This window comes from Eubalaena glacialis, chromosome 7 (genome assembly GCF_028564815.1).
Source record: "Eubalaena glacialis isolate mEubGla1 chromosome 7, mEubGla1.1.hap2.+ XY, whole genome shotgun sequence".
In the NCBI taxonomy this organism is placed as follows: domain Eukaryota; kingdom Metazoa; phylum Chordata; class Mammalia; order Artiodactyla; family Balaenidae; genus Eubalaena; species Eubalaena glacialis.
The window spans coordinates 60,077,508-60,102,041 of record NC_083722.1 but is presented as its reverse complement, the minus strand read 5'-3'; the positions used below and the strand labels follow the sequence as shown (position 1 = coordinate 60,102,041).

The window sequence follows — 24,534 nt, the reverse complement described above, 5'->3', positions numbered from 1 at the left end:
ACAAAAAGAAGACGACAAAGATGAGACGTCATGACAACTATAATTCACAGAAGATGCTGCAACTGTCAATCCTGGTGTCACAATGAGGTTGGTTAAAGCTGGACCGAGGCAGAAGAGCTCTCTACCTGCGTGACCTCCTCTAAACAAAGGCCCTGGACAGACAGCCATAACACAGGACCAACAATTTTTATCCTGCAGTGACAGGAAATAAGAAATGTTCTTCCATTCAGGTCGAAGGGGAAATCACAAACCCAGACTGCCTCAGCTTTTAGTGAGAAGTTGATGACATGGTGATGTCATTGTTACAGAAGGTTCCCCTGTGGAGGGGTCACATATGAGCACGTGGTGACCTGGAGAAGGGTCAGGCGGTCAGCAGTCTGGGGGCACCAAGCAAGGATGACTCACAGTCTCAATCAGCACAAGTGGCAGACGTCATAAAAAACAATCCTACGTGGATGAAATGCAGCACATCTCTTCTGCTTGAATCCGCAAGACAGAAATGAGTAAAGCCAGCTTTTTAGCTCTAGATCCACATTCGCTCTGAGTCAATTAATCTTATGTCTGGCTTTTCATCTTAAAAAATGGTAACAATAATCGGTCTTGTCTAACACTAGTTGACTTTTTAAATGATCGAATGAGGTATTTGAAAAACTCTGAAATAAACATAAAATTTTTTAAAAAACCAACAAAAACAAAGCCCTAGCTTTGTAACAGATTCTTAACACTAAACAATTTATGTGAATCTTCTCATTTACTCCTCACAGCACTGCTAAGGAAACTACTCACAGGGGCCCATCTTACCAAGAGGAGGGGGGCTACCCAGGCTCACTCAGAGCAGGCCCTCGACTCCAAGGTGTGCCCATCACCACCATGCTTCACCACTGTTCAACTTTTAAAATTACTTATTATGAGACATTTCATACATACAAATTCTAGAAATCTAGAAAGCACAAAGAAAAAACAAACAATCAAGCACCTGTGTACCTTCTGCCAGCTTAAGAAATAAAACTTTCCAATACCCTGGGTGTCCTCTACCAAGCCCCAGCAAGGATGTGGAAGGATGTGAGTTCTCAAACCCCACTAGGTGTGTGGAGATGGGCACAACTGAAACAGGAGGGAAGGGGGCAGGGCACAACCTTTAAAAGAAGGACACGGGGCTTCCCTGGTGGCGCAGTGGTTGAGAATCTGCCTGCTAATGCAGGGGACACGGGTTCGAGCCCTGGTCTGGGAAGATCCCACATGCCGCGGAGCAACTAAGCCCGTGAGCCACAACTACTGAGCCTGCGCGTCTGGAACCTGTGCTCCACAACAAGAGAGGCCGCGATAGTGAGAGGCCTGCGCACCGCAATGAAGAGTGGCCCCCACTTGCCACAAGTAGAGAAAGCCCTCGCACAGAAACGAAGACCCAACACAGCCAAAAATAAATAAATAAATTAATTAATTAAAAAAAAAAAGAAACAACCCAAAATGGTTTAAAAATAAATAAATAAATAAGAATAAATAAAAGAAGGACACAGCCATTGAGGATACATCATAAACTGGTTAGAACCAATTAGGCCCAAGATGGCAGAAGATTCGACTTCCAGTAGACCTTGAGCCTCATTAAGCTCTTATTATAATACATTAGCATATGCTAAACAACACACCCACAGGCACCATGACTGAAGGCCTCCCATAAAAGGCCCAAAAGTGGGTGGGGTCCAATTGCTGGAAATTCTCACCCCCTCTCCAAGACTGTTAGAATACTCCTCCCACTCATTAGCCTATGAAATTAGCCAGCCCGTGAACACTAACAACCCCCGTAACCCCGAGGCCTCTGGCCTTCTGAGATGGCCCACACTCTGTCTATGGAATGTGTATCTCTCTAAATAAATCCACTTCTTACCTATCACTTTCTCTCACTGAATTCCTTCTGACCTGAGACATAAAGAACCTGAATTTCAGTAGGTCCTGACACCAGGTGTATGATTTTAATTAAAAGACAGTGGGTTCAAGTTCCAATCTGGGTTTCGGTTGGTTCGAGTCCCCGCCCGTGGGTTCAAGTCCTAATCTGAGTGGTGTGGTTTCACTATCACGCTGGAAACCAGTGGTGCCATCTGGCAGATTACAGGCTGCATCCCTGTGACCCAGCGATGCCATCCCTGGGACAGGGACAAGGCCTTTCCCGGGGGCACTGTCTACAACAGCAAACGACCGGAAACCATGCAAACGTCCAGTCCAGGGAATGGATACACTAACTGTCATGAGCCTACAAGGCTTCAGACGTCAACCATCTGGCAGCAGAGAGTTCCTCCCTCATCCACACCTGGGCACCCGGGGAGGTGGGGGGTGGAGTCAATCGTGGGCCAGGCTCTGAGAGATGTGGCTCTGGACTCCTTCCTTCCCCGCTGCTCCCCTGTTCTCTGTTCTGGCAGATTCACCTCCCCCTATGTTCCCTGAGCACTATGCTAGGAACCTTGGGAGAACGAAACCCCAGAAAGTCAAGCCCACATGCCTGGGGCAGGTGGGGGTGCAGAGTGGTCCCCACAGAGTGGAAGGAACTCTCTACAGAAGGGAAGGAGTAATCGATCCCGACAGGTATGAGAAGGGAAGCTCGGAGGAATGGTCTGCCCCAAGCATGGTTAGAGATGACCTCAGAGGCCTTCCAGAGCCACGGGAACAGCGGCACCTTTACTCTTTCCATCAGATACTTGGGTAACTTAACTGCCCAGCTCAGAACCCTAGGGAACCTTCCTCTCCCCACTTACTGCACCAGGAGTAACTGCAGGGAAACGCTGCCTGGCCCTAGTGCAGTGACACAGGGAAGTCATCAAGTCATCACTGTCTAAAAGGCCACGACTCAGCAGGCTCAGGAACAGGTGTGCCAGCCACCAGCTCTGTGACCTGGGACAAGTTCATTAACCTCTCTGAGCCCTGGTTTCTTCCCCTATAAAATCAGAATCACCATCACAGTAAGAAAGCTAATAGCACCAACCTAAGAGGGTCACTGAGAACATTAAATGAGACTGTAACCAGACAGGGATGGGGTTCCCCGGAGAAAGAGAACAAGGCATGGCTTTCTTGACAGAAGAGAAGCCATCTTTGGCCTAAGCCATTTTGTGATCTGAGCCACAGTGCTTGCCTTTGAACAGGTCTCAGTAATTAATGATCAAAAGCACAAACTTATCAGGCAAGAGAAGTAACAATAGCAAAGATAACAATTCAGTTGTAAAGACTCCCAGTTAGACTAGCCTAAAGCACTACCTTAAGCGGTTTGCGGGATTTAAACCCGCCTGGGGTTTAAACACCACCAGATCAACTGGAACCTAAGGAATGATGATGTTGACCATTTCTGACCCTTGTAACTTTCAATCCACTTTAGCCTGGACTCAGTCCACCACCCAAGCTCCTTCGTGAGTATGCATGTTCCCTTAGCTTAAAACTTCCCCAATTTTTCCCCTCCCCCTTTCCTTTGACTATAAAATTGTAGCCCACTTAATCCTCAGGGCAGAGCTCCCTCACCTGACCGCTTGCATCTCATACAAGCGTCCTATATTAATAAATCTACTTCTTGCCAAAAAAAAAACTTCCCCAATTTTGTTGCTGGGGAGACACTGCTTTAGGAAAGATCCCTGGTATTCTCCTTACTTGCTCCAAGTAATAAATCCAAGAGGTAAACCCAGTTTTCGGGTAACATGATGATATATGTAAACTACTTTGCACAGGGCTTGACACCAATGAACACTGTAGCCAAAGGCAATTGGAAATCCTCAGTGAGCAAGGTCTTTGCATCTCCAAACTTGCTGGCATTCATCAGCCGACAAATCTGTCTCCCCTGCTAGGAGTCAGGCAGCCACCTGGGCTGGTTTTCAAACAGACTCTTACAGAAAGCCATCCAGGGATGAATCTGGAACAGGAGTTCATGAATTCCACTCACACAAGCAGCCGGGTCACCATTCTCATTCTCAGGCTCACCTTCTCCTTCCTCCGCAAGTCACTGGAATGAGGCCAGGCAATAACCTAGATTTTTCCTGCTCAGGCCTAATAAGCTGGAATTTTAAACTGTCAGTCTTCCCATTTTCTATTTCCTCCAATCTTATTCGGTAATTTAGGTCTTGACCTTGATTTTAATTACAGACCAATAAAACAGGAGGGAAGGGAGCAGGGCACAACCTTTGAAAGAACAACGTAGCCCAAGGACATGACATAAACAGATTAGAACCAAATGGGTCCAAGATGGTGGACAAGTCAACTTCCACCAGACCTTGAGCCTCAGTATACGCTCACTGTAACACATCAGCAAGCTAAATGACACACCTACAAGCGCCATGACAGTTCTAAGGCCGACCATAAGGATCAAAAAGTAGGTGGTGGCCCAATTCCTGGAAATCCCTGCCCCTTCCCAAAACAGCTGGAATACTCCTCCCACTCATTAGCCTATAAAATTACATACCACTATAAAAACTGACAACCCCATACCCTGGGGCCTTTCTCACCTTCTGAGACGGCCCACACTCTGTGGAATGTGTTTCTCTCTAAATAAATCCACTTCTTACCTTTCACTTTGTCTCTCACTGAATTCTTTCTGCGTGCGATAAGACATCAAGAACTTGAGCTTCATTAAGTCCTGAAACCAGGTGTGTGACCTCAGTCGGAAGACTGTGGGTTTTGGCTGGGTTTGAGTCCCAGCATGTGGGTTCAAGTCCCAATCTGAGGTGCATGGTTTCACCAGTGCATTAGCTGGCCTAGGGATGGACCAAAGTCCATGCACTTAGAAAGGGTATGTGAAATAAAATTCTTATTTTGTGGCAAGACAAGAAAAATTTAAACAAAAAAAATTTTCTCTGCCCTTTGGCCTCCTCTCTCCCCGCTACTGTGCATTGCGTATCTGCATTACACATGGACCAAACCTTCCCCATTGGCGGAAATACCTGCTCAACCATGAAGAGCAACATTCTTAGCGTCAAGGAGACAACTCCTTAAACATAACATTCCTTATCTTGTACAGATTTGGATTGTATGTACTGTCAGTAATTCATTTAACATAAAGCCCTCTGTCTCAAAAAACTTATGTAACTATGCCTTGACTTCTAATGGGCAGAACAGTTCTCAACACTGAGATGCTATTCCCAAGTTATAATCCTCAATTTGGCTCGAATAAAATTTCTGCTTCTTTCTTAGACCAACTGATTAATTTTTCGTCAACAGGTATCTCGGGAGTTACCAAGAGACACAAGACAAAGGCAAAATTATTAGTTCTAGCTTTGATGTGACCACCACTCTGAATGTCAAGAAAGTAGCCTGTGATGAGCTGCAGTGTGTTCCCCCAAAAATTCATATGTTGAAGTCCTAACTCTAGTACCTCAGAATGTGATTGTATTTGGAGACAGGGTCTTTAGAAAGGTTATTACGTTAAAATGAGGTCACTGGGGTAAGCCCCATTGCAACATGACTGGTGTCTGTCTTAGGACACAGATACACAGAGGGAGGACCACGTGGAGACACGGGAAGAAGAAAAGTCCAGGAGAGGCCTCAGAAGAACCAACCCTACCAACACCTTGCTCTTGGGCTTTGTAGGGGAGCAGATTTTGCCACCTCAAAATATGCCTCTTTGGCACATTAATTATTTTAAGGTGGTTGTTTTTTAAGAAACAGCAGACAAGGAAGAAACTGAAAACCAAGTAGGAGTTGTCCTTTTGTAAGAAACATTTACATTCATGAGGGAAATCTCCACTTGTAAGGGGGTCTCCCTCCAAGTACCTGGAAGAGCTGGGAGGACCAAATCTCTAGAAACTCTCAGGAAAGGGGAAGGCACTGACTTAAATCTGCGTAACCACCTTACCCTTGTTTACTGTGCTTTCCCCATCACCTCCCAGAACTGACTCTCCCCACCTTCAACATCCTCTTTTGTCTTTAGCTGAGGATAATATTTAAGGTGAGGGCTTCAGCCATTTTGGCGAATGACATAGTTTTCCTGGGTCTCTCCTATGCATACATGTTATTAAACTTTTGTTTGATTTTCTCCTGTTAATCTGTCTCATGTCAACTTAATTCTCAGACCAGACAGAAGAACCTAGAAGGGTAGAGGAAAATTTCTTAATCTGTCTCATGTCAACTTAATTCTCAGACCAGACAGAAGAAACTAGAAGGGTAGAGGAAAATTTCTTCCTCCAGACAACATGAAGCCTCCAGAGCTGTGAGAAAATTAATTTCTGTTGTTTAAGCCACCCAGTCTACTGTACTTTGTTATGGCAGCTCTAGCAAACTAACACAAGGCCCATGTTCAGAGTCAGGAAAACCAAAACGGACCAAGCAATGAACTTGGTGGTACAGAGGAACAGGAGACCGGGGAAGCAGCTTTCCCATCTCCCCACGTCCCAAGTGCTAACTCAGCCAAGTGTAACTTTTAGAATTAACCAAAGTCTTACCACGTTTTCTGGCAGCTTGTGTCCAGGGAGATATTTTACATTTTCATGGTCATTATTTATGATGTCTGTCAGTTTTCTCCCATTAACCGTTTCTTCAAAGACCCACATCTTGACCGTGGAGGCAAACTTCTGAAGTTGCTTGACATTATCACCAATTATTTTTGCAACAGCTGAACCCCTGCAAAAGAAAACAGTGGAAAAGAAAACAAACTCACTTGGGCAGAAGAGAAAAAGCACTAGATTATATTTCAGGAGACTTGTGTTCTGATTCAAGCACTGAGCTTAGAACTCAGATGTGATGTCGCCTCAGCCGCAAGCTGTTTTTTTGTTTGTTTGGTTGGTTTTTTAATAAGTTTATTTATTTATTTGCTTGTTTTTGGCTGCATTGGGTCTTCGTTGCTGCGCACGGGCTTTCTCCAGTTGTGGCGAGCGGGGGCTACTCTTCGTTGCGGTGCGCGGGCTTCTCATTGTGGTGGTTTCTCTTGTTGCAGAGCACGGGCTCTAGGCATGCAGGCTTCAGTAGTTGTGGCACGTGGGCTCAGTAGTTGTGGCTCATTGTCTCTAGAGCACAGACTCAGTAGTTGTGGCACATGGGCTTAGTTGCTCCGTGGCATGTGGAATCTTCCCAGACCAGGGCTCAAACCCGTGTCCCCTGCATTGGCAGGCGGATTCTTAACCACTGCGCCACCAGGGAAGTCCAAGCTGTTTGAAATTTAGTTGTTTTCACTTGGAAATACCACCGCATGATCAGGAAAGCCCCAGAATTTGCTACAAGGTCAGAAAGCACCACCCCTTGAAACTAGTAAGCACCAACCTATCTTGGAAGAGAGTATCACAGAACGAAGAGAAATCCACCTGAAAGATGGCATAAAAATAACACTTCAAGCGTTCATGAAGTCTCCGAAGCAACTAGGCTATATTTCAAATCCATCAAGGAGATTAATATGCAGCTACCGTAGAATAAGCTGTGTTCTGGGGAACTGCAACAGGCTCCATGTGCAGTCATAAAGGAAAAACAAGACCCAAGTGGATTCCAGAAAAGGAGCAGAGCAAGGGCCTGGGTCCCCACAGCAGACACTCAGAGGCCTCTAAAAGCTCCCTTTTTTCTGCATCTCTATTCACCAAATCTATTCTGGTAATGAATCAGTCTCCCATAGGCTTTCCCACAGGGGAAGAGAAGATGCTAGTTTACGCCAGTCCTCTGCACAAGAGCTGCGGGTGTGCGGCTGGTCCCCGTGGCAGAGGTGATCATGGTCAGTGGGCACCTGTGCCCATCTCACAGGTGTGTTGAGTGCACACTGATTGGGCCGCGGGTGGTACCTAATCCTGGCTGAACCAGTCAAGTTCTTTTATAGGAATCTGAACAGAGAAATAGTTTGTTTCTTAGATAACTTTCCTGGTGTGAGGAGCAAAGGAAAGAATGGTAAAGAGCACCTTGAGAATTCACTTGTCAGGGCATTCATTATTTTTTCTAATGATTTTTTCTAACGATTCAGACAATTTGTGAAATGGAGTAAGGGGTGATGACAGAAAGGGGGTGGGACCAAGCTGATGCAGAAGAACAGATTGGAGACAGTTACCCTTATGTTTATCTTCGGCTGCACAATAGAATTACCTGGGAGACTGAGTCCCAGGCCACACCCAAGATCAATGAAATGGGTACCTCTGGAGTGGGATCAGGCATCAGCAGTTATTAAAGCTCCCCTGGGACTGACGTGCGGCCAGAGTTGAGAACAGCTGCTCTGCACAAGGATCTAGAACTTTGGTGCTCTCCTTCCTCACAAAGGAATAGCTGTAAACATCAAAGCTCTGTGGCTTTCCCTGTGAAGTCCTTATTCTCTGTCAGCAGGACAGTTTATTAGCTAAATATCCATTAATCCAATTCTCCTCTGACACCCTGTAGAAAAAAGGCCGAGAATCTCCCCACCATCGCTATCACTTTTACCCTAATGTTTATCCTAATAACTCACACAAGGTCAAAGAGAACAAGTGTGATTCTGGGGAACTGAGCAAACCGAGGAGGGGATCTATAAGACACTAGGAATCCAAGTCTAGTAAATCAAGTGAGAAAATAAACTAGAACCATGAGCCCCCTACCCACGGTCCACAGTCTTACTGGAATACACCTGTTTCTCCCTTTACAGCCGCCTCCTGGGGAAGCCAAGCATTTGCAACCAGAGACAAACCTACTGTGTTTCTGCTGAAAAGTTAGTTAAGAAAATTTAAATAAAAATTGGAACTATTAAGAACTAAGCCCACCAGGGCTTCCCTGATGGCGCAGTGGTTAAGAATCCGCCTGCCAATGCAGGGGACATGGGTTCGAGCCCTGGTCCGGGAAGATCCCACATGCCGCGCAGCAACTAAGCCCATGTGCCACAACTACTGAGCCCGCGTGCCGCAACTATTGAAGCCCGAGCACCTAGAGCCCGTGCTCTGCAACAAGAGAAGCCACCGCAATGAGAAGCCCACGCCCTGCAACGAAGAGTAGCCCCCACTCACCGCAACTAGAGAAAGCCCGCGCGGCAACGAAGACCCAATGCAGCCAAAAATTTAAAATAAATAAATAAATTTATTTAAAAAAAAAAAGAACTAAGCCCACCATACCTTGTCCTTTGGAGTTCATATGGGGCTTAGGACAGAACAAAAATAAGGGAAACTCCAGCTGCATTTTTTACTCGTGGGAGGTCAGCAGGACCTCACTCTACCTCCTCCCAGGTTTCATCAAGGACTTCATTCAGTCATTCATTCATGCATTTATCTCAGTTATCAAAAATGTCCTGAGCACCTACTGCACATAATGCCTTGGGCTAGATGCCGGTGATATAAAAGGCACAGCTCTCAAAAGCTTCCCACCCACTTAAGAGAGATGAACAAGGTAAAAGGAATTCACAATCCTGTGTGTGATAAGAGGTGAAAGGGAATGAGGGACACGAGATTAGAAGGGTAAACTGCGAGGGACTTTTAACACAAAGGACTCAGATGCAACCCCGGTAATCCATGGGAAGGCTCGCCTGCCCAGCGTTCAGCTGAGGGAACCACGGTGGACAGACCTGGCTGGGGTCCAGGGAGAAGACATGGGAATGGTGCTGAGGAAGACCATACCTCCACAGAGAAGCAAAAAGGGCTTCATACACCAGGGATGGGAAAAGGAGGCAAAGCAGAGCTTCCAGCCAACACTCAGCTAATCACAGACACGTGAGGGAGCCGGGCCAAGCCAAGAACTAACCAGCTGATCCAGAGATGCACAAGCAACGTGTGCTTGTTATTTTCAGCACCGAGTTGGCGGAGGGTGGGCTGTTTTGCAGTGGTAGCAAGGGATGCATCAGACTCAGCAACGCTGAGGCAACCAGAGGTAACTCCAGGTAATTCTGGGCCAAGCTATTGGATCTGCCACTCATGGATGGGGGAGGGGAGGGAAGGGAAGGGAGGAGATGGACGCGGGGAAGAAGCATGAAATTCAATTCAAGAATGAATCCAGGGAGGGACTTCTCTGGTGGCGCAGTGGTTAAGAATCCGCCTGCCAATGCAGGGGATACGGGTTCGAGCCCTGGTCCGGGAAGATCCCACATGCCGCGGAGCACCTAAGCCCGTGCACCACAACTACTGAGACTGTGCTCTAGAGCCCGTGTGCCACAACTACTGAAGCCCATGTGCCTAGAGCCTGTGTTCTGCAACAAGAGAAGCCACCGCAATGAGAAGCCCATGCACCACAACGAAGAGTAGCCCCTGCTCACCACAACTAGAGAAAGCCCGCGCGCAGCAACGAAGACCCAACACAGCCAAAAACAAATAAATAAATAAAAAAAAAAAAAAAAAAAAGAATCCAGGGAGATGAACAAAAAGATTCTACTGCCTATAAGGCCTAGTCTTGTTCTTTCTATATAACTTATACAATAATATATATTTTTGGAGATCAGAAATGAAAACACTTTAATTTGTTCTGTTTTAATCTCTTTCAGTACCATCTCCATTTGAACCAAGTATTTTCTTTGCTGTCCACCTTTTCTGTGTTGTTTATAAAACCTCAAAAGTGTATAATTCACCTCAACATATTAAAGGCTATATATTCTATACGACAAGCCCATAGCTAACATAGTACTGAATATTCTTACCACCAAAAATGGGGAGATGGGGGCAGGAGGAAACTCTTGGAGGTGATGGATATTTATTACCTTGATTGTGGTGATGGTTTCATGGGTGTATTCCTATCTCCAAACCCATCAAATATTAAGTATGTCTGAGTTTTCTGTTTCAATTACACCTGAATAAAGTTGTTTTTGTTTTTGTTTTTAAGTATAATCCATACTCAAACTCCTTTGTGGCTCTGAAATGGTACTAAATGTGTTTGTCACATATGTGTAAGGAACAGGATCAAATAGCAAAGGGAGTGTTTTGGAAGAACCCGTGTGTTTTGAAGGCAACTATATAAAGTCCACATATAAGTGAAAACCCTGTCCTAAAAGATGCCTGGCCGACAGAGGACCAGTCTAAAAACATGCACAGATATATTAGAACTAAGCCTAAAATAAAATAAAAATACTGCGTCCAGTCCAGTCCACGGAGGCGGTTTGTGTGTGGCTCAGCCATGGTCGGGGCTGGGGTCCCATGGCCACGGTGGTAGCGTCTCCTTGTTTCAGGGGCTGTCCTGTAACTGGCCCAGCCCGGTCAGGCACAGACCGTTAACACGGCTGGGTCAAGGGCACAGCAGCCATTGCTCCACCTGCCAGCTCATCCATCTACTAAAGGCCAGGTCTGCGATGAGTCCAGTTTTTCCCAAAGTGAGGAGTGGGGGCCAGAGGTAGCCCCAATGGCTGAGCGCTGCCCACACACACACACACAGCATCAAGTGACTACGACGCATGTGTGCCCTTTTCAACTCTCCTGGCCTCCCTGAGAGAGCACCGAATGTCTCACGTGAGTGTTACGGTGTTTCCCAGCTCTCCAGCCTGTGTGAATTTCCCTTCTTCCCAAAATATGAGGCGGCCTCCACTCAGAGCCTTGGCAGGGACCAGTATCTGGCAAGGATTTTATAATACTGTTTTGTTTCCATTCTACTGGTGGCTGCTGTTACCTTCTACTTGCGGTCTTTGGAGTGGTGATATAAAGTTTTCTTTTAAAGTCAACTTTTAAAGAAAGTCTAAGTGAATAAGCAGAACAAAAGCGAGCAGGGCAGTTTAAAGGAGGTTTAATTCCATCTAAACCTCCACCTGGCAGATTAAGACACGACACAGGAGGCTCGGTCACTCTGACCTTGGGTTACTCAACCAGGTAGTGGCAGAACTGGGAGGGGGACTCAGGACGGCTGACGGCCAGTCCTGGGTCTTTACTCCGGGGTATAATATCACATTTCCCATGGAATCATGAATTATCTTATCAACAAGTCTTGGGCCTCAAAATACAGACTAGTTTGCAACCTCAGCAATATTATGCCAACAAAATTTAAAAGGGACTTGGGGTGGGAAATCACGACCCAGTGCCAGCTGGGTACACAGTGGGTATTTGACACAAGAGCTCATTTCATCTTTCCAGCAGCCACGTTATCCCCACTTTACAGATGAAGAAGTAGAGGCTCAGAGAGAATGAATAAGTTACCCGGTCACGCTGTCCATCTAGAGCCAGCAGTTCTGACCCAGATCTGTTTCCAAGCCCACACTTTCTACTAATTCCTGTTTGCTGAGGGGTAGAGTAGAATCATTTGTTGAGAATACCCATTAAGCACCTATGCCATGCAGACACTGTGCCGGGCACAGAGGACACAGGGGATAAAGCTGGTAAGTCTAAGGTTGGGGTGGGGGAGAATTCGAGCCAGAGGGAAGGGCCCGTGGAGCAAAGGTGCAGGAACAGGAGGGGCAGGGAGACTGTCCTCTGCTTTTTTTTTTTTTTTTCTTGATGTTTTCAACATTTAGATTTTTTTAAAATTAATTAATTAATTAATTAATTATTTTTGGCTGTGTTGGGTCTTCGTCTCTGCACGAGGGCCCTCCCCAGCCGCGGCAAGCAGGGGCCACTCTCCATCGCGGTGCGCGGGCCTCTCACCATCGCGGCCTCTCTCGTTGCGGAGCACAGGCTCCAGGCGCGCAGGCTCAGTAGCTGTGGCTCACGGGCCCAGCCGCTCCGCAGCACGTGGGATCCTCCCAGACCAGGGCCCGAACCCGCGTCCCCCGCATTAGCAGGCAGATTCCCAACCACTGCGCCACCAGGGAAGCCCTGTCCTCTGCTTTTACCCAGAGTCCACACCTGGTGGGAGGTGGAGGAAGGGGGAGGGGAGAGGTTATGAGCAGGAGGGGGAGAGAGGGAGAGGAGGCTGAGAAAGGAGTAGAGGGAAGGGGAAGGGGAGAGGGAAGGGGAAGAGGCAAGGATGGGGCAAGAGGCAGAGGGTAGGGGTTTGCTGACTACCAGGTGTCAGGCACTGTTTGTTTGCTTTTTGTTTTTTGATTGACACGTAACTGACAAATAACATTGTATAAACTGAAGGGGTATAACCCCTTGGTCTGATACATTTATGTATTGCAGTCTGATTACCACCAGAGTACTGTTTTCAATACCTTACCCACATTATCTGTTTCAAGCCTTAGCAACCCTCTGAGACAGGGACTATCACGATCCCCATTTTTCAAGTGAAGACACTGAACTCCCGGGATCACACTGGTGGGTCAGTGGAAGAGGAGAGATCCACAGTCCAGGCCATGTCTTCACCACTCTGCTCTCCCTCCCTGGGTCCCAGCTGGACAGACACCCACATGCTGGCGGTCCTAACCTCCATTGGCAACACACCCCTTCCCCCAACCCCTTGGCATTCACTCACCTCTTCCTCTCTAAAAATATGTGACATGTTAATCAGCCAAGGAACAGGATGCTTATCAAGTCAGGTTGACAATTCCCAGAACTGCACGGGGTGCAGAAGCTTACTGGCACAGAAAGGACCCCACAGACCATCCCTCTTTCACCAAGGAGGAAACTCTCTAGGGAGAACAAACAAGGGTTCAGCTAGATTCTCCCCATCCCATGCCCAGAGCTGATCCTACGTGTGGATCCAAGGGAAGAGGGTGATCAGTTTTGGTTTAAATAACATCTACTTTCTTATTCATAAAAGCAATACATGAAAGACAAAAAAAAAAATTATAATCTTACCACCCAGGGAGAACCACTGTTAACATTTTGTGTAATTCTTTGCAGTTAAAGGGCTTTTAAAGTACAATCAAATGCCAGAGTATTAGATGCAAATGTGAAAAATAAAGTATTTAAAAATAGATTCAACTTGGTGAATGTTTATTTGATCTCTGGATAGGGAAGCTTTCTAAGTTTAAAATCAAAGATAGCAACGACAGAGGAAAAAAGATCAATGTGAACAACTTCACATAGAGAAAAAAAGGAGGCGGAGAAGCAGATGAAAAAAGCCTTTCTGTCTATCAAAACCCAAACTGCAGAGGAAAAGCCTCAAATAGAATGTTACATTTAACAAAAAACAGGATGCAAAATTGTATATGCCATATGATCATATGCATCACATGCAATTAACAAAATACATACCACCTCACACCTGTTAGTGTGGCTACTATATTAAAACAAAACAAAAACAAGTGTTAGAATGTGCAGAAATTGGAACCCTTGTGCTCTGCTGGTGGGAATATAAAATGGTGTAACTGCTATGGAAAACAATACAGTGGTTCCTCAAAAACCTAAAAATAGAATTACCATATGATCCAGCAATTCCCCTTCTGGGCATATACCCAAAAGATTTGAAAGCAGACTCTTGAAGAGGTATTTGTACACCAATGTTCACAGCAGAATTATTCACAACAGCCAAAAGGTGGAAGCAACCCAAGTGTCCACTGATGGACTGAACAGATAAACAAAAGCTGGTATATTCATACCGTGGACTATCATTCAGCCTTAAAAAGGAAGGAAATTTTGGCACATGCTACAAAAGAAGTGAACCTTGAGGACATTATACTAAGTGAAATAAGCCAGTTACAAAAAGGACAATTCCTGTATGATTCCACTTATGTGAGGAATTTATATGAACTCTCCCTTGAAGTTGGAATCCAGCCACGACATGGAGAAGCCCAAGCTCACCTGCTGCAGAGAGATAGACACGTGGCCGGTCGCCCCCATTAGCCTGGCCAAAGCCCGCCCACTGTGAAAGGGGGCATCGAGGACCAAGAGCCCCAGCCCACTAAACACCTGACTGCTGCTTTATGAGTGAGCCCAGGTGAGACCAGCAGAAGACCCTCCCCGCTTAGGCCCAATTGCTGACCCCCAGAATCACGAGCTAATCAATGATTGCTGTTTGAAGCCATTAAGTTTCAGGGGAGATAGTGGGGCAGCAACAGATAATCAATGAAGTTCCTAGCACCCAACTGTGGAAGGAACTGAGCCCCAAAGTAGAATGATGGCAAAGTGCCACTAGGATAACCTTAAAGGAGCAGGGGGACTTCTGTCTTAGTTCCTGACGTCATCAAGCCTGGGAGTTAGGGATGAGGGGAAGAAGAAAGACCTGGATGGTTGACGACCCCAGACACAACTTCCCACCAGCAAGGATTGAGAGGCTTGGAGATACTACTTGGTTGGCCTGCCACATGGAAGATTTAGGGGACATGTGACTCTTCTATCCAATGGGACATGTTTTAGAAAAGAGTGGGCTCGGACTTCTCTGGTGGTGCAGTGGTTAAGAATCCACCTGCCAACGCAGGGGACACGGGTTCGAGCCCTGGTCCGGGAAGATCCCACATGCCATGGAGGGACTGAGCCCGTGCGTCACAACTACTGAGCCTGCACGCCACAGCTACTGAAGCCCACGTGCCTGGAGCCCGTGCTCCACAACAAGAGAAGCCACCGCAATGAGAGGCCCGCCACCGCAGCGAAGAGTGGTCCCCACTTGCCGCAACTGGAGAAAGCCCCCGCACAGCAACAAAGACCCAACGCAGCCGGGAAAAAAAAAAAAGAGTAGGCTCGCCTCAGCACTGCTCACAGACTAATGGGTAGAAGCTGGAGGTGACAGATTCTCCTCTCAAACATAAGACTTTTCTAATAACTAATTTACTAGATTAATTTTAAGATGAGGTGCCTTAAAAACAGTAAACTATGCTCATGTCATGTCTACAAGAAATGGGATGCCTCCTTTGGAGGGAAACTGAACAGGATGATTTTTTTTGGCCGCACTGCAAGGCATGCAGGATCTTAGTTCCCCAACCAGGGATCGAACCCGTGCCGCAAGCAGTGAAAGCGCAGAGTCCTACCCACTGGACTGCCAGCGAAGTCTCTCCAGGATGATTTTTAAGACCTCATTTCAATTTGATTTTTCTTAAGTGGAATATTGTTATACTAGACTTTTTTGGGAGGGTAAGCTACTCAATATTTTTGTGACGATGGGATTTGTTCTCAGGTAAAAGTATGCTTCTCATGAAAAATGATAAGAATTTATAGAAACACGGACATTGGAGTTAGAAAGATCTGGGTTTCAACTCCACCTTATTAACCACTGACCTTGAAAAGTTTTCTGATCTCAGTTTTGTCATCTAAAATAGGAATAATGGTAGTACCGCATAGACTTGTTATGAGATTTAAATGAAATAACGCACATCCCAGACACAGAAAATGACCCTAAGTGGTAACTATTATGATTATCCCCCTTAAGGGAAGGGAGGAAGTGAAGAATGATGAAAGAGGTGAAAGAGGGCTAAGATATGAAAATCAGACTCATCCCCAATATAGCTGTGATGTATACACTGCACAACAACAGAAACAGGTGTGCGGATCAGCCTGGCAGGTGTCCTCAGCCTGGCTCCTGAGGGACATGGGTCTCCTCCCAGGTCAGCCCGAACCACCACTACCTCTCCCTCCAGCTTCCACAGTAGAGGTGTGTCAGTGCCGCCTGTGGACCAGGAAGGGGTCATTTTGACCTCAGAGGAGCTAACACACAGATGCCTAAACTGTTTCGAGCTCTGCACGTGGGGGTACAGCAAGAATCATCACAGACACTGAGCAGCACAGTCAAAAACGATGACACTGGGGGATGAAGAGCTGCCAGGCTGCATTCAGATGCTTCCAACAGGACAAAAAGGGTCTGGCACACGTCCAGCTTCAGTCATCGGTGCAAAGTAGGCCAAAGCTCTCCCTGACCTTCAGTCCCAGGAGTCAAGCTGTGGTGAAAACAAGGGCAAAAGATAACTCCCGGAAACACCTCTCGCTCTTTTATCTTCTCCCTTCCTCTGCCTCTATTCCTTAGCATTTTGTGATTGGCATTGGTAAAAGTACACTTCTCACTGAAAATGCTAAGCATTTATAGAAACATGAACATTGGAGTTAGAAGGATCTGGGTTTCAATTCCACCTTATTAACCACTGACCTTGAAAAGGTCTGTTTTGTGATGGCTCTGGTCAAGGATGATGGAACTAACACAGACAGCATTTTTTCATTAGCTGACAACTACTGAGTGCTAGTCACTTTGCACTCTCTCAGATCATCTCATTTCATCCTCACCATGATCCTAGACAGCAGGTACCCATGTCAGGAGCAATGATTCTTGGAGAGAAGCAGTTTGCTCAAGGACCTAGAGCTTGATGGGGCCAGAAACCCGGGGGGTGAGAATCCCGAGTGCCTCCTTCCACCGCTGCCTGACCCAGCCTCCCAAGGAGGTGTGGGGTGTTTCTGGACTTAGACTGCAAATACAACCCTGAGGTTTTAGTTCTAGAACTGCATCTTGCACTGTGTCTGGGTGCCCTTCCCAAGGTTCTGGTGAAGGAACTTTGTTTCATCTTTGGAGGAACCTACGAAGCTTTTGTTTTTTCCTTTCTGTTGCTATTGTGAGTCACCAGGACCAAGAAAAGCCATGCCGGTTAGGAAGCACCTCCCTGCATCCCCACAGGGGGCAGCACAACAGGGCTCAGCTGGATGCAAGAGGCCCCCTTGGCCTCCTCTCTCTCACCGTCTAGAGGAAAAGAGGTGAGGGAGGGCGGGACAGGCCCGTCAGTCTTCAGGTATCTGCACAGCAATTGATGATTATTTACATTGGGGGACGCACCAATGTGAGCTTTAGAGCCACCTTTTAGCTATAGATGTAACATCATTATTTCCATAAGCATTCTGAGCTGCTGCAAAGTCCCAAATGCAGGGACTTCCCTGGTGGCGCAGTGGTTAAGAATCCGCCTGCCAATGCAGGGGACATGGGTACGATCCCTGGTTCGGGATGATCCCACATGCCACGGAGCAACTAAGCCTGTGCGCCACAACTACTGAGCCTGCGCTCTAGAGCCCGCAAGCCACAACTACTGAAGCCCGCGTGCCTAGAACCCGTGCTCCGCAACGAGAGAAGCCACCACGAGAAGCCCATGCGCCGCAACAAAGAGTAGCCCCCGCTCTCTGCAACCAAAGAAAGCCCGCGCGCAGCAACAAAGACCCAACACAGCAAATAAATAAATAAATAAATATATATTTTTTAAAAGTCCCAAATGTAAACACTGCTTAAGCAATTTCCTATTCCTGAGCATCTGGAAGGGTCCGTCTTTTGGTAACCTGTTTTAAAATCAGCAGAAGGCTAAAATCCCTTAGGGAAAAATCTGTTCCACCCTCAGGGAATATGATTCAGCAAGTCTAGCTTCAGTGCTAATTCTGATGCAAGTTGTCTTTGGACCACATTTTAAGAAACATTACTAAAAACACTATTTAGAACGTCTACTCTTGGGACTTCCTTGGCGGTCCAGTGGTTAAGATTCTGTGCTTCCGCTGCAGGGGGCACGGGTTTGATCCCTGATTGGGGAACTAAGATCTCGCATGCCCCATGAGGAAAAAAAAAAAAAAATTCAGAACAAAAACAACAAAAAAAATCTAAAACATCTAATCTTGTGACAGATATTTCATTCTACTTTGTACTTCTTTTGAATTTATCTTCCAAATCCTTATCTATCTGTGACCTGAATGAAGGGATGGTGTCCACTTGTGTCCCTATCCCTGGAAAAACCAGCATATCTGCGTGGAGCAGACAGTCAAATGTCTTTGACCAGAGCTGAACACTCAGTGGGCCCCTGGGCAGCCTCTCTGTGTCCTTTTCTGTCCCTAAATTCCTGAATCTCTCTGGGGAGGTCGTGAGCCTCTCTCTAGGACTGGCACGGCTCTGCACCCAGGGCAGCGACAAGGAAGCCAACGACTGTTCCAGTCTGATCCCATCATTAAGGGAACCAGCAGCCAGCCCAGACCATCGGCACATTTCTCAATTGCTCTGCTCCAGTGTCACTAGCCAAGTTCTACTCCATTTCCTTGGGCTGGAGTGAGCCAAGAAAAACAAGTCAAGTACATCAGAGAGAAGCTGCGGGAAGCCGGGGGCGTGGGGCCAGTGGGGGGAGGGGGGGACAGGGGGCAGGGCAGCAGGAGGGTCACTTCACAACTCTTGTTTCAGGCCCAAATCTGGCGTAGCCCAGCCATGCCACTTCTCCTGCACCTTGCAAAGGAGGAAAAGGTGCTGTCGTCTGTGGTTCTGTGGCCTCTTACAGAAGAGGAAACTAATGTTAAAGAACACGCGCTGAATGGGCGCTTTTTCAGTCTCACGGCCCACAAGGCAGCTGACATTTCACTCAAGTGACCTTGGGATCAGAACTGGCAAAGTCCAGCTGAAAGTCCATACGAAGCTCTGCAGTGGGCAGGTACCAACTCCATTACATGTGGGACAGAACATTCTGTTGTTGGTTGAAAAAACAAGTTTACAGAAAAGTGCATAATATCCTAATATTTGCAGGGCAGAGAGATAAAAGAATATATGTAAACATTCGCTTGCATTTGATAGAATTCTTCCGGAAAGAACAGAAGAAACTGATAACACTGGTTTTCTTCCAGGAGATACCTTAGGAGACAAGTGTGGATGGGAGATGTTTCACTGTTTTTTTCGTGGGGTTTTTGGTACCTTTTAAACAATGTGAATTATTGCCAAATCATATACAATTACATTTTTACATTAAAAAGTTAGTTTTTAGACATTCATTTAGTATTTACTTAGCATATGCCCGGCACTAAGGTATATGCTGTTCTCAAGAGCTGGGAGGGGAGGAGTGGAAACAAATAATCAAATAAATCATCATCTTGCAATGACAGATGTCAGCAACAGAGGCACAGGGAGAGGCCCCTCACCTTGCTGGGATGGAAAAGTGGAGAATCAGATAAGGTTTCCTGCAAGAAGTACTTTCTGGGCCAAGTCTTAAAGACGGAGACCAAGTAACTAGTACCAATTGCTGCAGGACTCCTAGAAGCCTGAACTGTGATAAGTGTCCGGCCACAAAAAAAACAGAAGGACTTTAAGGACATCACTCTGAACTATTCTATACTAGTCCCTCGGATGTGGGAAAAATAGCGCGCAGCTATGGAAAAAAGACTGAAAATATCAGATGCTATACCATATTCTGCCTCCTCTCCCCCAGCCCACTTTCCTCTACAGTAACCCAAACACACCAAATAATCCCACTGTGTAAGTTTCAGAAAAGTAACTGAAAGAGCTGACATTTAAAGTGCTTACAAGAACGCCTGGCACAAAGTGCTTTATAAACGCTAAAGTCAAACAAAGCCTATCGGAGAAGCAAAGCTGCGCAAACATCCCCCCAAGGGAGAATTCCCAAAGTCCCTGAGCTACTGGGGGAGACCGGCCTGTAGGAACTTGGATTTTCTTCCCGATACTTTATTAAGATACTAGACTTCGCAGAAACCGGAACGGGACCCGCACTTGGAAGGGCAGAGCCGGCCCCGCCCTCGACCTGGATAGCAGGCGCCCTTCAGTCCCCTCTGCCTCGGTTTCCTCGATTCAGAAACCCCAGCAAGAACGTTCGAGCCTCCTCCAACTCCTCGACCCAGGCGATGTGCCCAGGAGAAATGAAGAACGCCCTGTGGATGTTGCGCAAACCCCCCGGGCGTGGCGAGCAGGTGGCCTCCGTGCGTCCGCCGCGCAGTGCCGCGAGCGCAGACAGGTGCCCGCCGGTGCGCCATCCCCTCTCTCCGCGCCGCCCCCGCGAGCACACGGGCCCAGGGCCTCCCCGCCCAGTGCCTCGGCGCGGCCTCCCCGGGCGCGCGGTGCCCATCCCGGCCGCGAGGCCGCCCGCCCCGCCTCCCCACGCACGGTGCCCGGTGCCCACGCCGCGGCCGGGACGCGCGCGCTCGGACGTCCGGCAGAGGGGCTTCCCGCAGGCGGAGCCCGCGCCGCCGGCCCGCCGCCGCTCACCAGTTCCCCGAGCCCACGATGCACACTTTCAGGGGCGCCGCTGCCATGGCCAGGCCGGAACGCAGCAGACCGGCGCGCGCCTCCCCGGCCGGCCGCCCGCCTCCGCCCGCTCCGCCTCCTCCCGCTCGGCCTGAACCCTCTGCGGCTCGCGGCAGCCCCGCCCCTCCCGCCTCTCGGCCAATGGCCGCTACCACCCCCGCCCGAGCGCCCAGGGCCACAGCTGACAGCCGGGAGGACCCGCCCCGCCACTCCCGAGAACCACCGCGCACGCCCGGGCCCGGCTGGCCTCCCGGCCCCGCTCCGGCACCGCCCAGCCCTGCCTGAGGCCTGTCGGGACTTGTAGTCCGCGCCCCCTGGATCGACGCTCCCGCCGCGCCCCTTGCCTCCCCGGGCGGCTGCGCCCTGACTGGCGCTCCGGGCGCCGGGGGCTGCACCAGCCTCCCCGCGGAGCAGTCCTGACCCGGCTGGCCCGGGTGCCCCCCACTCCGACCCTCTCGGGAAGAGCTGCCGGGGCTGCAATTTGGAGCCGAGAGAGGATCCTGGATTGACTCTAAAGTCAACCAGGCTTGGTCCAGAGCTCGAAGTGGCCACCCCATCCTCTTCAGCTTCCGCCTCCCTTGTGGAAACAAGAAACCACCTGGCACCGCCGAACTTCGCGGTGGCCGTGTATCTTCTGAGGCCTTCGGGACTTGGCCGGACAGTACCTGAGCTCTAGGGAGGGGGAGACCTGGACGCGGGCGGCGTCGCCGTCACCCACTGGCTTGGCAGGACTGGCCTCCTCATGGTCTTCGCCCCAGGACACCAGCAAGGTTTGCGGTTCTGAGACCACGCTTCCCTCCTTCCTGAGAAACAGGACGTTGTGTATCCATTCTGAGCATCACTTTCCACCAGGCGCCGCGCTGGACCCTGAGGAGGAGGACAAAGCGGTGTGAACCAGGGTTTCTGAAACTCCGCTGCAGCTCTGAGTCTCCGGAGCTTTTCAAAATCCCCACGCCCAGGCAGCACCCCAGACCAATTGCATCAGAATCTCCCGGAGTGGGATACAAAACATTCAAATTTTTTAAAGTTCAAGGGGTGATTGCAAGAGGACTCAAGATTGAGAACCAGAGAACCAAAATATCAGTGGAGAGTGGCTGAGGAAACAAATACTCTAGTACCTAGAAAAATACTAGGCTTATTAGTTTGATGCCCAGAGGATTAACTGTTATTTTTGTTGTCACTTATACATTGTATGAAAAATTTATCTCTGTTACTTATGATACTTAGGCAAGGAACTACTTAGAATGAGTGAGACAGAGCGTGCCCTCCACTCCTCACCGGTGGTTAGCTCTCAGTTATTTGCCAGGAAGGATACCAAAGCGGGAATGATGTGAAAGATGGACTATCCAAGCTTTATTCATTTTTTTCCCCTTGCCATTTGTGTTACCAAACAGGTTTGTCTAATTAAGTAATGAACTCATGTACTTGAGGAGTCAGCATACTTTGCCAAGAGTCACACCAACTGATCGGCTCATTTTTAGCCTTTGCCTAAAAGATTTATTCCTCATATGGACGCTCCCATTCCCCAATGCTGCCACTGCACCTGCATGAAAATGAACTTCCTGGATGCTCTGTGGACCCATCCTGCACAACATCATACAGGGTTTATCGATCACCGGAGATGCATGACACATTGTGCCAGGATGACATAGTGAGTAGTCATTTATTTTCTAGACTGGCTACAAAGATCATGCAAAATTACATGTATCAACAGGGATATATACATACATAGTATAACTGTAAGGGAAAAGAAGGGAAGGAAACACAAAATACAGGATTGTGGTTCTAGTGGAGAGGAAGGTTGGTTAATGCTTTACATTTTTACATATATTATTAACATTTTTGTGTATTGATTTAATGAAGGTCGTGGGGGAGGGGAGAAGCTCCAGGACAGAGGAGTGAGACAATCCAGTGCTCAGATGGCTGGTCCTCTGCCAGTCCCCCTCCTGGTCAGCTAAGATGGCAGGGCTGCCGAGGTTGGCCTTCTGTGGGTCACCCAGAAGAGGGTTAAACAACCTGGAGGACGACAGGTTAGCCCGTCTCATTGGACGTGTGAACTCTTGAGGGACCTGGAGAAGTCCCAGGGTGTCTACGATTCAGTGCGTGGAGACAGCACCTGACAACATAACTGGGGTACGCGTGTATCTTGGTAAACACTCACCAGGCAGCTGGGAGAAGCCAGGCAGCCCTTTAGAAACTCAGCCTAGCAATCTCCTTAGCCAGGTCATTGAGTTCATGCAGCACACTTCTGATTTTCTGCATTACAGGAGGCACGGCAACACTATTCCAAACTTTCCTGTATAACTGGAGGCTCCTTTCCTCTCTTGGCTGCAGCTAACATTTTCCCCCGTTCTCTTAAGCCCTCACCACCAGCCTCCTACCCTGTCCCTAACACCCTCCCAGGGCCTTTCGACTCCTGCCTGGTACCCGGTCCCAAAGCCAATGCTGCATGTCAGGTGGCAGCAACACTCCACTTGCAGGGCTCAACATCCGCCTGGTTATTTCTTGTTGCTTAACAAAGCATCCCAAAGTTAGATCTCCAAGCAACCACGTTCATTTCTTTAGCTCCAGAATCAGAGGGGAAGGCTCTCTTCACATGGGGTGCACGGTCAAAGGGGGCTGGAGGATCCACTTCCAAGCTGGCTCATTCGCATGCTGGCAAGTCAGTGCCCACTGCTGGCTGGTGGGCTGCAGACCTGAGTGTTCTCCACGTGGGTGGGCCTCCCCAAAAGCTGCTTCTCCTCGTGCCTGCATCCTACCAGCAAACATCTCAAGGGAAAGGAAACAAAAGTTGCCAGTTTCTTAAATTAATCACAGCATCACTTCTGTCATGTGATCTTTTGGTCAAGAAATCACAGAGGCCAAATTCTAGGGGAGGGGACATAGGCCTCACCTCTCAGTAAGACAGTGTCAAAGAAGTTGGGGGCCAGGGTTTAAAACTGCCACAATCTGTAGTGTATTTTCATATTATAAGTGAGGACATTGAGATACAGCAAGACTAAAAAAGACTTTCCAAAGTTCCCATGGGGAGTCAGAGCCAGGAATTGGGGATTCTGTATCTTACACTCATCTGACTACTCATTCATTCAGTGTGTATTTACTGAGCACCTGCCGTGTGCCAGTCACGGTGCTAGGTCCCAGGGATGAAGTATGAAATGAGAGGCCATGTCCCTCCCCTCTTAGATACTTACATTTAGAGGGAGATACAGGGCCAGTTGACAGGTAATTACCCTACAGTGTAATTTACTATGGCAGCCCAGAAAAAAAGCCTCTGTTCCAGATTTGGGGGCTCACGGAAGGCTTCTTAAATAAAGTAAGATCTTTGTTGAAGCCTGAAGAAAAAGGTGCTGTTGGCAAGGTGAGGGGCTGGTGGCGGGTGGGCGCACAAAGGAGCTCTTCCAGGCAGAGGGAACAGTATCAGCTAAGATTCAGAGATTACAGACAGATGACATGTTCAGGAACTAAAAGGAGCTCAGTATGGATGGAAGGGAGAAAAGAATAAGGGAAAGAGTATGAGGAACAGGGTAAATTGAGAGAAATGAAGGTAGGGAGGTAGAGGAAGTGCCTGATCATGATTGGCCTTATAAATGATATCAAAGAATTAGAACTTAAATCCTGAGGGCAGAAGAAGCCATTGTAGGGTTTAAAGGAGGAGCTTGACATCGTCAGGGCCAGGAGGCAGAGGCCAGGTGGGAGCCTGCTGCAGTGTTTATTCTTTTTTTTTTTAATTAATTTTTATTGGAGTATAGTTGATTTACAATGTTGTGTTAGTTTCAGGTATGCAGGAAAGTGATTCAGTTATACATATACATATATATACACTCTTTTTTAGATTCTTTTCCCGTATAGGTCATTACAGAGTGTTGAGTAGAGTTCCCAGTGCTGTACAAT

The 24,534-nt window shown here is 47.9% G+C and overlaps 2 protein-coding genes across 3 annotated transcripts in view; one reads left to right on the top strand and one right to left on the bottom strand.

The window, feature by feature from the left end:
• Positions 1-20,740, bottom strand: part of GPD1L (glycerol-3-phosphate dehydrogenase 1 like) — a 51,378-nt gene extending 30,638 nt beyond the window's left edge. Inside the window, exons 1-2 of the mRNA XM_061196462.1 lie at positions 20,605-20,740; positions 6,408-6,585 (exon numbers count right to left, since the gene is read on the bottom strand). Of these exons, the coding sequence (XP_061052445.1) occupies positions 6,408-6,585; positions 20,605-20,651 (225 nt within the window). The 5' untranslated portion in view covers positions 20,652-20,740. The remainder of the gene's footprint in view (positions 1-6,407; positions 6,586-20,604) is intronic.
• A 1,092-nt stretch (positions 20,741-21,832) lies between these two features.
• The window catches only part of OSBPL10 (oxysterol binding protein like 10), a 383,779-nt gene continuing 381,077 nt past the window's right edge, over positions 21,833-24,534 (top strand). Inside the window, exon 1 of one of the 2 annotated variants that reach the window (XM_061196454.1) lies at positions 21,833-22,294. In XM_061196454.1, the coding sequence (XP_061052437.1) occupies positions 22,172-22,294 (123 nt within the window). In that variant the 5' untranslated portion in view covers positions 21,833-22,171. The remainder of the gene's footprint in view (positions 22,295-24,534) is intronic. The other variant, XM_061196459.1, reaches the window with a different exon arrangement.